At 31.8% G+C, this 13,104-nt stretch overlaps 2 protein-coding genes across 2 annotated transcripts; both read right to left on the reverse strand.

Annotated features, from left to right (window-relative positions):
• Positions 1 to 6,941: 6,941 nt before the first annotated feature.
• LOC107956875 (uncharacterized) lies at positions 6,942 to 8,005 on the reverse strand. The gene is made up of 2 exons (XM_016892362.2): positions 7,547 to 8,005; positions 6,942 to 7,441 (listed from the first exon to the last, which is right to left on the reverse strand). The coding sequence occupies exons 1-2, from the start codon at positions 7,855 to 7,857 to the stop codon at positions 7,387 to 7,389; spliced, it is 366 nt and encodes a 121-aa protein (XP_016747851.1). The 5' UTR covers positions 7,858 to 8,005; the 3' UTR covers positions 6,942 to 7,386.
• Positions 8,006 to 9,921: 1,916 nt separating this feature from the next.
• On the reverse strand, positions 9,922 to 10,789 carry LOC107956873 (uncharacterized). The gene is made up of 2 exons (XM_016892361.1): positions 10,330 to 10,789; positions 9,922 to 10,242 (listed from the first exon to the last, which is right to left on the reverse strand). Exons 1-2 carry the CDS (start codon positions 10,734 to 10,736, stop codon positions 10,176 to 10,178), a joined length of 474 nt encoding a protein of 157 aa, XP_016747850.1. The 5' UTR covers positions 10,737 to 10,789; the 3' UTR covers positions 9,922 to 10,175.
• Between the last annotated feature and the right edge of the window lie 2,315 nt (positions 10,790 to 13,104).

A 13,104-nucleotide genomic window follows, 5' to 3' on the forward strand; every position in this document is an offset into this window, starting at 1 on the left:
ATCCTAGACATGCACTCTTATATTGTCTTTTTAATTCACCGTTGATAAATTTCTTTTTTCTTTGATGTCACAACTTGAAGATACAATTTAAGCTTTCTCAATTTAAAGCCATAATTAAGGCTACAATAAATAGAAATTTAATTTCCTATTTATATTACCCTTTGATTTTGTTAAACGACAGAATTAAAATTCTGAAACAAAATCAAAATCAATTCTGTTGACCGTCAGGATTAAATCCTGAAACAGAATTATTTAATTAAATCTTGTTTGGAAACAAAATCAAAATCGAATAAAATCTATTAAATAGAGAGAATAAATCTCGAAATAGATTATTCAATTTTAATTTTTATTCTCAAACAGATTACATTATTATTTTTTTCTTTTCTTCACCTTGGTGTCTCGTTCGACTTAGATTAGAGAATTGTAAAATAATAAATGTCTCAACGAAATTCTTCAGCTTTACATGCTCGTTCAACGAGCACTACCATTTCTTTAATTTCCAGAATTCCAACTAACAGACGGATATCCTCGTTTAATCTATTTTCAAACCTTTTGCACATTATTGCTTCATTTGATACATATTCCCGAGCATACTGGCTTAATCTCACAAATTCCCGTTCGTATTCAGTAACAGACATACGACCCTGTTTAAGCTCGAGAAACTCTTTACGTTTCTGATCAATAAATTTCTGACTAATGTATTTCTTCCGAAATTCAGCTTGGAAGATATTACAGGTAACCCGTTCGCTCGGAACCATAGATATTAAAGTTTTCCACCAATGATACGTCGTATCTCTCAGAAGTGAAACGACACATTTAACACATTCTTCTGGATTCAGAGACATTTCATCAAATGCCTATATTGTATTTTCTAACCAGAATTCGGCTCTTTCAGCATCATCATTCGTTGTAGCTCGGAATTCTTCAGCCCCATTCTTTCTAATCTTATCAACCGGTGGTCTAATTAGCTGAACCAGATTCATAGAAGTCACAACAGGAATTTGAGAAGGATTAGCCGGGGGTGGAGGTTGTTGGACAGTCGGATTGATTCTAATGTATTGGGTGAACCATTCATTCATCATCTGATAGAAGGCTTGCTTAGCCTCACAATCAGGGCTACTCATAGTTGGTCGTGAATCATCTTGCACTGCCCCTTGCGTGGGAGCAGGCGCATTGCTTTCAACATCGTCAGCTACAGCTTTGTCGGGATCCATTTGCTATATAAGAGCACATCTCAAAGTTAGGAGTCATCACACTATCACAGATTCAAATATATGGCATGTATAGCTAGACTCATATACACTATGGTAGTCCTAGAATCGACTAAATCATAGCTCTGATACCAATAAAATATAACACCACTAACCCAAAACCGTCGCCGAAATAAGAAATGGGAGTCACCGGACAAACAGAGCATTTCAGAGTAACACAGATTCACAGATATCATATAATATCAATATATAAATATTCATCCATAATTCATCCATTAATATGGTCTATGAGACCTAAAACGTACATTTAAGGAAGGTTGGAACTAAACCGAACCCATTCAGAAATTTCAGAACTTAATCAATATTTTCAAAACTGACCAAGTCACACGCCCATGTGACTAGGCCTTGTGACTCACACGGGCACAAGACACGCCCATATGGTCCAACCGTGCCAAAAAGAGGTCCTATACTGACTTTTTAACACGGCTAACAGATACGGCTGTGCTCCATGACCGTGTAAAATTTAGCTAGCTACTAACTTTCTCATACGGCACAAGGCACGCCTGTGTTCCCTGGCCGTATGGCACAATACAGGCTTGGTTTAAGCCAATTTGCCACCCTTTAAGGGTCTAATCCTACTAACATTAATAAGCAACATTTCTAACCAATTCCATGCTTAAAGATGACCATTTCATATTAGAGTATAACACATTTCAAAACATGCATCAAAACTATGCACAAAACTTAACATTTGCTAGCCAATTGACATGGCATAACATATATATACAATTCAAAACTTAATATATAGACATTCTAGCCTATACATGCCATACTTAGCAATATTTACACTTTCAAAGGTACCAAAAAGAACTTGATAGTGTGGTGACAATCCTCGACTATCCCGAGCCTTCAGCAGCTACGATAACTGTAAAACAAATAGAAATCACACAGAGTAAGCTACGAAGGGCTTAGTAAGTCAAATACAAATTTCCAACTATTATAGCATAAAAATAATAGTAAATGGCCAGATTTTACAATCGTCTCATAGAATATTTCCTTACTTCACAGAAACATAGTCCTTTTCTATTCAGAAATCTAGTACGATACAAACGTACCTGTATGAATTATACATTTCATATATCATACTTTATCATCGGACAATTCAGAAACGGAATAAATATTCACAGACAAGTACAATGCCGACGTCCCAGACGTGGTCTTGCATGTAATTCAGTATCGATGCCTCTGTCCCAGACAGGGTCTTATACGAAAACAGATACGATGCCAATGTCCCAAACATGGTCTTACACATAAATTTCAAATTGATGCCTGTGTCCCAGACACGGTCTTACACGATAATTCAGGTCAATACCAACGTTATTTTATTAGGCTCTCAAGGCCGTCCAATGCAAATAACAGTTTATAAACACAGAATTTAATCAACTTAACACATAAGTGTAGTTTGACTTACCTCGTTAGGATTTCAAACGAAAATGGGTCGACTATTTGACTACTTTGGACTTCCCTCGATCTAAATCCGATTTTCTTTGTTCTTGATCTAATTAAATCCAAATTCAACCATTCAATCATTTATTTCATTCAAAAATAATCCATGAACACGTATTTAGAGTACTTTGCATTTTATCCCTTTAATTTCAAACTTTGACAATTTAGTTTATTTTTTACCAAATCACAAATATGCAAAAATTCATCAAAACTATAGCTTGGCCAAATATACATGGCTTCCATACAAGCCCAATTAACACATTTAATTCACAATTTAGTCCTTCAAAACCTTATTTTCACAATTTAGCTCAAATAGCTCATTTCATTAAAAATTCAAGAACAAAACATATAACTCATCTAACAAACCTTCATAATTCATCCAAAAACATCACAAAACTCATGATATCAACAATGGAATTTCATGAAATTTTTAACAGAAACAGAAATTCAGACATGGGCTTTGAAGAACACGAAGCAACGATCACAAAAACGTAGAATTATCAAAAACGGAACAAAACGAACCTTGAATCAAGCTTGAATCATGGACGAATGCTTCAAACACCCAAAACCTCTCTTTTCTTTTTATTTTTGGTGGAAAATGGATGAAATAAATGGATTTTAACCTTTGTTTTATTTAATATAACATAAATTCACCTTTTACCATTTTGCCCTTCATTAATATACCTTAAAACTTGCCAACTACATGTCCATAATTGTCCACCATTTAAACAAATGGTACAATTGACATGCAATGACCTTTATTATAAAAGCCAAGCCAAATAGGTGCTTTATCATCTACCACTCAAGTTTTACACTTATCTCGATTTAATCCTTTTTCATAATTAAGCACAGAAATAGACAAATTAAATTATAGAAATTTCACAGATATAAATTCACATATCACAGACACAAAAAATAATATTAAAATATTTTTCAAACTCAGATTTGTGGTCTCAAAACCACTATTCTGACTAGGGTAATAACCAGACTGTTACAATAGAGGTCTATCGCACCTCTTGTGGTGATTTGTTTCTTTCTCAGAAGAAGTATTTTTTAAATTTACTTTCTAGCAAAAAAATGACTGCAGCCACTATTACTCTAACTCCTATGGCAGACACTCCCAAGTTGACTGTTGCAAATGGTAGTCCACTTGTTGATGTTTATGAATATTGAAGTATTATTGGCAAACTACAGTATGTGTGCATTACAATACTAGAAATTGCATTCTGTGTCAACAAGCTTAGTCAATACATGAATGCACTTTGTGATACTCATTGGAAGGCTGTAAAAAGAGTGTTAAGGTATTTGAATAACACTTTGAATCATGCTTTGTATTTCACAAAAGGACAATTTGACCTAGTTGGGTACTCTGATGCTGATTGGGCCTCTATTGTTGAAGATAGAAGATCAACTACAGGCTATTGCATTTATCTTGGTTCTAATCCAATTGCATGGTGCTTCAAGAAACAAGTTGTTATGTCCTGATCCTCATTAGAACCAGAGTATTGCAGTCTAGCAAACTGTGTGTCTGAGTTGTTATGGATAAAGTAACTTTTAACTGAGATTGGTGCGACTGTTAAACAACCACTAGTTGTATGGTGTGATAACACATCAACAGTTGTCATGACTGCAAACTCTACTCATCATGCTAAGGTGAAGCATGTGGAAATTGATTATCATTTTGTGCGTGACAAAGTTTTTGCTGGCATACTACAAGTCAATTTTGTTCCATCAGAAAGATAGGCGGCTAATGTGCTTACAACACCAATTACACCAAAACAGTTTTCTAATTTTAGAAAAGCATTGTGAGTGTTGTCGAATGAAGATCAGTTCAACAAAAGTTAGAAAACCAGGAGAATGTTAAGATAAATGTTGTTTGTTAATTCTGTTGCAATTTAGTTACTAGCAGTTAATAGGTCAATGCTATTATTATTGTTGACAGCAAGAATATCTTTTGTTATATAAATACCCTTGCTCAAGTATTTTCAATAGATGAAAAAGTATTTTCCATAAGCTTGAGGATCAGGGCTCAAGAAAGGAGTAGCTGTTGAAGCACTTCCAAGCTGCGGTGATGCACAAAATGGGTTGAACCATGCATTTGTAGGAGTTGAAGAATGTGAGACAACCCAATTTCTATATGAAGCCATTGCTAGAGAAGACATTGGTAAACCAAATGGAGGTACTCAAGATGACATTGATGACCTATTACCAAACATACATACATTTTTTTGTGGAGGCCGATAACTAGTACTCTTGTAAGTAACATCAAACCTATGATAGCGATGATCAACAAGATACCCTGTTTTTCCATAAAGTTGGCACTGAATATGAGAGCCAGACATGCGACCATGTCCATAGCCATGTGAGGAACCTGAAGCAGGACGATAAGCAGGAGTTGAATCATTATTTACCACTGAAGCATTTTGTTGATGAGTAACCATGTTTGCTGAATTAGGAATCTCAACTACAGTAGATTGTATTTGTGCTTCAGCAGCAAGAAGCATAGTAGTAATGTTTTGAACATTAGAAGGTAGTTGACTTGTGGTTATGATAGTTATAACTGACTCATACTCAGGAGAGAGACCATTGAGAATGGCAGTAACATGCTCATGCTAATTGATGACCTCATCACAACTAGCAAGACTATCACAGTAGCCTTTAACTTTTATCAAGAAATCCTTCATCGACAAATCTCCCTTGCGTTGAGAATGAAGAGCACTTCTATAGAACATTAACCTAGATGTGGTCTTACTACCATATATTGTAGCAAGAGTATTCCATATCTGTGCACTAAAATCCATGCCAATAAGTTAGAGTAAGACACTTTAGCTAACAGAAGAAAGAAGCCAAGATGCAAGTGCACTGTCCTGTTGTTCATATAGCACAAAAATAGTATTTTCTTGAAGCACACCATTTTTATCAGAAATCAGTGATGGAGGAACAATAGTTTGAGGATTAAGAAAATTTTGTAGCTTGTAAGTTTTGATTGCAAGAAGTACTTGTTGATGCCAGAGCAAATAATTGGAGTCATCAAAAAGGATATTAATATTTTTGTTAGAGAAGAAGCGGCTATCAAAGACTGAATCAGAAATCATTGTTGGTGTAGCTGGATGAACCATGAATGCTCCATAAGACCGCAGAAATTCGTAAGGAGATAGACGTCTGATTCCATGTTAAAGTTTGCTTTCATTCAAACTTTTTCATCTATTGAAAATACTTGAGCAAGAGTATTTATACAACAAAGGATATTCTTGCTGTCAACAATAATACCCATTAACTGGTAGTAACTAAATTGCAACAAAATTAACAAAACAACATTTATCTTAACAATTTGAGTTCTTCATTTCAAACATTCATTCAAAATTTGGGATTCTTTATTCTAATATATACTTCTTCTACATTAATTATCAAATTGGTACATTTTTTTCAAATAGAGAGAAGTTGGTTTATATTAAATAAAGAAGTGAGGGCCTACCAATCGAACCTAAGATTTTTGGTCGGTCCCAGCTTGGCCCATGGATACCTCTAGTCACTGGGTTGTTAAAATTGATGTTATATGGCTTTCTCTATTCACATTGCTTGTAACAACCAAAAGTTGTCTTTCCCTTTCCCTTCTACAATTCAATTTTTTGCATAAAACAACTTTGGACGTCACAAACCTATGAATCAAAATTCAAACAACATTTTTCTTCGATCTTCGACACTACTTGTAAGACTACTTGGACCAAAGGTATGTTCTTCTACTTGCCGATAGATACTGATCCATCGCATTGATCATCAAATTGTCGCTTAGATATCACTGGCAAAACCTTTAAAAAAAACTTAACAACTCATTGAATTAAATAAAAGCTTTTGAATAGTTCAGTGACTTAAATCAAAACTTCCGAATAGTTAAATGATCAAATTGTAGATTTTTTTAATTAAGTGACCAAAACAAAAACTTACTCATAATTTAGTGCCTAATGATATAATTTACCCTAAAATTTAAATTGTTTAAAACCTATTTAATTTGGCTAGTGGTATTGGAAGCATCAAAACCGATTGAAAATTTGACTCATGAGCAAGCTTGTTCTTAACATTTTTGGGCCCTAGGCAAAACAATAAAATGCGGTTTTAGGTTCCTTAAAAGTTGGAGAAAATTTTTTGTAAGTCCTTTAAAAATTGGTAAAAAAAAATTTGTGCCCTTAAAGCTAAAAAAAAAATTTTGGGGGCCCATAAAAATTGATAATTTTTTTTTTACTTTTAAAAGTTAACAAAAAATTTGAATCCCTTTTAACTTTAGGTCCTAGGTGGCCACACCTCCAGACGGCCCTAAGGCCGGGCCTACTCATGAGGAGTCTTATCCTCCCACATAGAATAGACTCCTCATGACAATATTTCTTTTCTGGAATTCTACCAAAATAAAAACTTATTATAATTTATATTCGAAATTCATAACAATTCCTTTTAATAATATTATTTTTAAAATTTTAACCACATTTTCCTTTGAAGAATACAATATGAGTTACCTAATCAAAATGATGACACATTTACTACAAATTAACACCTAAAACCAATGCAACCTCGAAACTGCCGTAGGCAGCAAAAAACTGCAGGTAGTATTAGACTCCATAAAATCACCAAAGTTCTGCTCCATAAAATCACCAAAGATGTCTATGTTTCATCTTCTTCATCTTTGACTTAGAGCCAAGTTTGCATTTACTTTCTCCATGGCAACAATTTGTCTGCAAATTAAATACACAAGTCAAGGCATGTATCTTAATTAATCAAACGATAGTAAGTACTGTTATAATATGATAAGAAAGTTTTTAATTGCATAAACAAATTACCCAAGGAAGCGAGTGAGAGTAGCAGCTTGAACCAAATCTCCTCCCTCACGAGCTTTCAAGATTCCCAACATGACACCCATCTTGAGTCGAGTAATAGCTGATTGTTTGGCGATCATTCGAACTTCTTGTTTCAGCTCATGACATTGCCTCTCCATCTCTTCGAACGTTGTCGTTAATTTTATCTGCTCCTCTCTTATGCATCGTTGATCTTCCCTTATCTTTCTCATCTCGGCTTTCAGTTGTTTGAATTTGGCCCTCACTTTCAAATGCTTCTTCTCCATTTCTAGGTTATCAGTCCTTCTGGGTGCCATGGGATATTAGAGTACTTGTAGTAGCTGATCAAGTTCTGAAGGAAAAAGCCGATTGAGATATGATGTTGATGACTGAAAATGTGGGCGGACATGGTTTAAAATAGCTGAATGCAGTAAGCTCCTAGGAACAACGGCGAACTTAGATGGAAATGACTGAACAGAAGGATAGGCGAAATTTCCAGTAAGAGGTATATATAGTGGTCAGCATCCTCTCGGAGTCTTAGGTATCGCGCGCTCCTTCGACTGTAATCGCGCGATATCAAAAGTGATTCGTTCGCTTTTTATAATATTTAAAAACTTTAAAATATGTTTTAAGATTGTAACCTTCATAAATTTAATATTTAATTCTTTAATATTGCATTTACCATATGACACTATTTTACCTTATATCTAAACAATTTAAAATTTATAAAAATAATTTGAAATTTTTTATAAAATTAAAAAATAGAAATAGAAAAATATATTAAAAAAATTTCCAAGATTATGAAAAAATAAAAATACTATAGGGACTGGGATATCTAATTTCCTATTTTTGTGACTAGATTTTTAAGTCTAGGCAACTATCGTACCCTTGACTTATGCTTGCAGTGCTGTAAAATAAATGAAATGGGGGGATTTAGTTGATAGAGAAAATAAAATAAGTAAAAATGTAATATAATAAAATAGAAATAGATTTGAGATTGCAAAATAAAATTAAGTGAATAAATTTTAATTGGGGAACTGAATATTTTTAAACTTAGCCTCAGTCTTAGTATGCTCCGAACTTGAACCGATTCTTGAAAAATGGTTTTTCCCTTCCAATCGATAAGTTGGTTATAGCGACTAAGGATGTCTCAACCGCCAACTTTCCCTCTCGTAGTCGGTTTCGGTACAACCTACAAACCGACCATTGCCGAATTTCTAACCACGTGACGTGTTCATAATTTAAGATTTCGACAGCTTTGTGATCTAGAAAGCCTAACTCGAATTAACGACCTCAATCGCGTGGGTTGTTTAAATCCGATCACTATCTCCCTTGACGGAATCCAACTAACTTTTTCGAATTAAATATATCAATTTGTACCATCTCATATATCAGAGAGATAGTAAATACCGTATTGTAAAGTTTTTAGTATGAGTTCATATTTCATGGTTATCTTATCGGAGCGATAACCAGACTAAAGCTAAAAGGGACTTAGCTAAGCATGAAGTTAATCATGTTGATTGGTGTATGGAAATAATATTTAATGGAATTGGTGGAAAGGGAAAGGGGCTTAGGAAAGAAATTACCCAAAATGTTAGAAATGGAAAATAAAATGGAAGAATGCCAATACTTCCCTCTTATGCAAGAATGAAAAAAAAAAAGAAAAAAGAAAGGAATTATTTCATTCCAAAACCAAGTGTAATCAAGTGTCACTAATACTAGGGATTTATACACATTACTCTGCTAAATTTAGCATGTTTATCCTAAAAATATCAATTTAAATTTAAATTTTAAAAATCAAAATTTAAACTAAAGATTAAATTCAAACTATTTATACGATTTCGATAATTTAAAAAATAATCTGATTTGAACCAATCAACCACTAATTCTTTTAATTCTTCAATTTGGATTTCCTTTTTGCTTTCCATTCCAATTTAGTTCATTTTGTTTGATTTTAAACTTTGGCACACTAATTTCATCCATGATAAGAAAAATACAAGTTTAGTAGCATATTATTCGAAAATTAGTCAAAAATAAATACATTAAAAGCACAAATTTAACTTGCTATCAAATTCTCACCTACTTAGTCGATGCTTGTCCTCAAGCATGATGTTTACCTTAATCATTCGATAATTTTTTTGAAATCAAACCCTCTTCCATAGTCAAGCGTAATGCAAACAATAAGGTAAATCAAAAATAAATAATTGCTAGGTTGAATTAATAATCACTTTACAAAATTTCGAACAATATATATATATATCAAATTCAATTATTTCACTAAATTTAAGTTTAATCAAATTTGCGAAATAATCTTACACAACATATATTTATTATTTTTTATTATTTTTAAAACAATTTATTTATATACATGGAAAAAAAATGAAATAATAATCGCAATGCATTATATTAATAAACAATGTAAAATAAATATGTTATTACAATATTTCATGATTAGTCTTTGGCCATTCTTTAACACAACCAACACATTACTTGTCGGAAGGAAGGGCACACACAGTCAAGGTGAAAATAAAATACAGTAAGAAAACAAAGCACTCTTCAAACTCCTCCCCTGACCACCAAAACACTGCGCAGGTAGCATTAGACTCCAAGAATTGTTATTCATTGCATTTGATGTCTATGAATCTTCTTCATCTTTGAATTGAGCCAAGATTTCATTTGCTTTTTCCATGGCAACAACTTCACTGCAGAAATCAAAGTTAAAATAAAATACCTGTGCATCTTAATTAATCAAATGATAATAAGTAATTTTCATTTCAGAGACAAATTACCGAAGGAAGCGAGTGAGATTAGCAGCTTGAACCAAATCTCCACCCTCATGAGCTTTTAAGATTCCCAACATGACAACCAGCTTGATTCCAGTCATGGTTGATTGTTTGGCGATCATTTGAACTTCTTGTTTCAGCTCATGACATTGCCTCTCAATCTCTCCGAACTTTGTTATTGATTTTATCTGCTCCTCTTTGAAACCTAGTTGGTCGTCCCTTACCTTTCCAACCATCTCGGCTTTCAGTCGTTTGGCTTTTTCCCTCACTTTCAAATGCTTCTTCGTCATTTCTGGTTTCGACGCCACATGATCAGTCCTTCTTCTGGGTGCCATTGTAAGCTTGTAATAGCTCAAGTTCGGAACTGAAGCAGCTTGAGTTATGATCTTCCTTACTAAAAAGGCTGCAAACATGGTTTAAATAACGAAATTCAGTGAGCATGCATCTTCGCAGATAAAGTCTAGCAGCTTCGCACACAACCGCTAGTAATGAAGAGGGAAGTGAAAATGTGGAAATATAAATTCAGTGACTCAGTGGTCAGCTTTGACTAGGTATCGCATGGTCGTTCAACTGTAATCGCGCGCGATTGAAGAAATGATAATAAAAGCTTTGATTTGATAACGTCAAATTCTATACAAAGCCAACGTGTTATGAGTTTGTTTGGATTTATTCTTGTTGATTTTTTCCCCAAAATGTATATTTCACACTAAACTCATTTTTCAAATCTTATCAATTTAAACAAAAAATGTCAATTCAGTATAGAATTATCTGAGTTCAAATACGTTAAAGCGTATTACGCTCTTATTTAGTGAATTAATTTAAAATTTTAAAAATTTTTGATAAATTTTATAAAAAAAATGGTATAAAAATATGAATATGTATATATCACATTATCTCATATTTTTAGAAAATAAACGGTGCCAAATAATTTAATTGATGTAACGAAAAAAATTGATCTTAAAAATGAAAATATTATTTTTTAAAAGTAAAGAGATTAAAAATAATTAAATTATAATAAAGAGACTAAATTAATACATAATGTACAGACCTTTTGTAAAAAATCATCATTTGATAATGAAAAGTTTGATGCATGTGTTTAGACAAATTTGGGTTTTACAAAAATAATAATATAATAAATTTTTGAGTCGACAATTCAATCTTAGAACAAACATGAAAAATATCAATATCTATATATAACATAATTAATTAAATTGATATTATGAGTCGATAATAATTTGATAAAAAAAATTACTCAAAAACCATTTAGAAAATAATAAATATAAAACAACTAAAATCAAATTGTTTATGCTTAAATTATTGAATAATATTTTATAAATACATTTTTAATATTAATTCTTTTCCATGAAATATAATATAGTAATATTTAAAGGGTTATGTATATATATATCTATATTATTTTTAATAAATAATAACATGATACAACTTTATTAAATTAAATAAATAAATATTAATACTTTTATTTAAATATAATTAAACATTAAACGTAAATTACAATAAATAAATACTATTTTACTTATTTACAAGGTGACTTAATGTGATTCATTGATGGTACATAAGATTTATGTACCGAATGTGCATCAAATATTATCCTATAAAAATATTAATTTTTTAACATAATTTGATGACCCAAGTGAAGTGATATCAACACAATCTATGAAAATATTAAAAAACCTATGCATGAAAGTAAAATATAAGAATGATTATCATTTTTTTTAGGATCGAATTGGTGGTTAAATTGGTCAGGTCATAAACTTGCTGATCTGATTAAAAGAGTATAAAAAAAATTTTTAGTTCAATAAGTTAAACAAGTTTTTTAATCAGTTCAATCAGTCTGTATTGGTTCACAATTCAATGATCCAATCCATTTTCAAATTGATGTTAATTCTTAATCCAACCGGTTCCATCGATTGGTTCAATTAGTTTGATTCAAACATCATTGGTATGAAATTACACTTGTGAAGAAATCAAGTAAATTAATTATTTTCAAAATTGGACCAAATCGAACTAATTTTTTTTATATTTTTAATAATTTATTTAATAAACTACAATGAAATTTTGTGAAAACCTTCGTGTAAGATAGACGGCAATGAGAATGTGCGATTTTCGAGGGTTTATTCAAACTTTTTCAAGCTTCCATGCTCTTTTACATCATGTCAATAGGCGTTCAAACCACGCGCCTTCCGGTTACGAGAATGTGCGATTTTCAAGGGTTTATTCAAACTTTTTCAAGCTTCCATGCTCATTTACATTGTGTCAATAGGCGTTTAAACCACGTGCCTTCCGGTTTTAGCCCACTTCATACTCTTTTAACAGTGAAAATAATAGATGATTAACTTTACCTAAATAGGTAGGGATAAATTTTAAATTTATGCATGAATTATGGTTTAATATGTAATTGTATATATGAATTTTGATTTTGTGTAATTTTATACATGAAATTTTGATTTGATCCAATTCTTGTAATTTATTAACACAATTATTAGTGTAACATCATTTTATATTTATATATTGCATACGTAAATAATTATATTTATCCAATATAAAAATAAATTTATTTATTTATTTAAATTTATATGACTAAATCAAAATTAAAATTTCATGTGTATAATTGCATCAAATTAAAATTTATGTATATAATTGCACATTAAATTAAAGTTTATGCATAATTTTGAAATTTATCCCTAAATAAATTAGTCTAAATTTTATACCAATAAAGAGAACCAAATAAAATTAAATTGTAGAAAAGTTAATATTTGTAAT

Source organism: Gossypium hirsutum, chromosome A07 (genome assembly GCF_007990345.1).
Source record: "Gossypium hirsutum isolate 1008001.06 chromosome A07, Gossypium_hirsutum_v2.1, whole genome shotgun sequence".
NCBI lineage: Eukaryota > Viridiplantae > Streptophyta > Magnoliopsida > Malvales > Malvaceae > Gossypium > Gossypium hirsutum.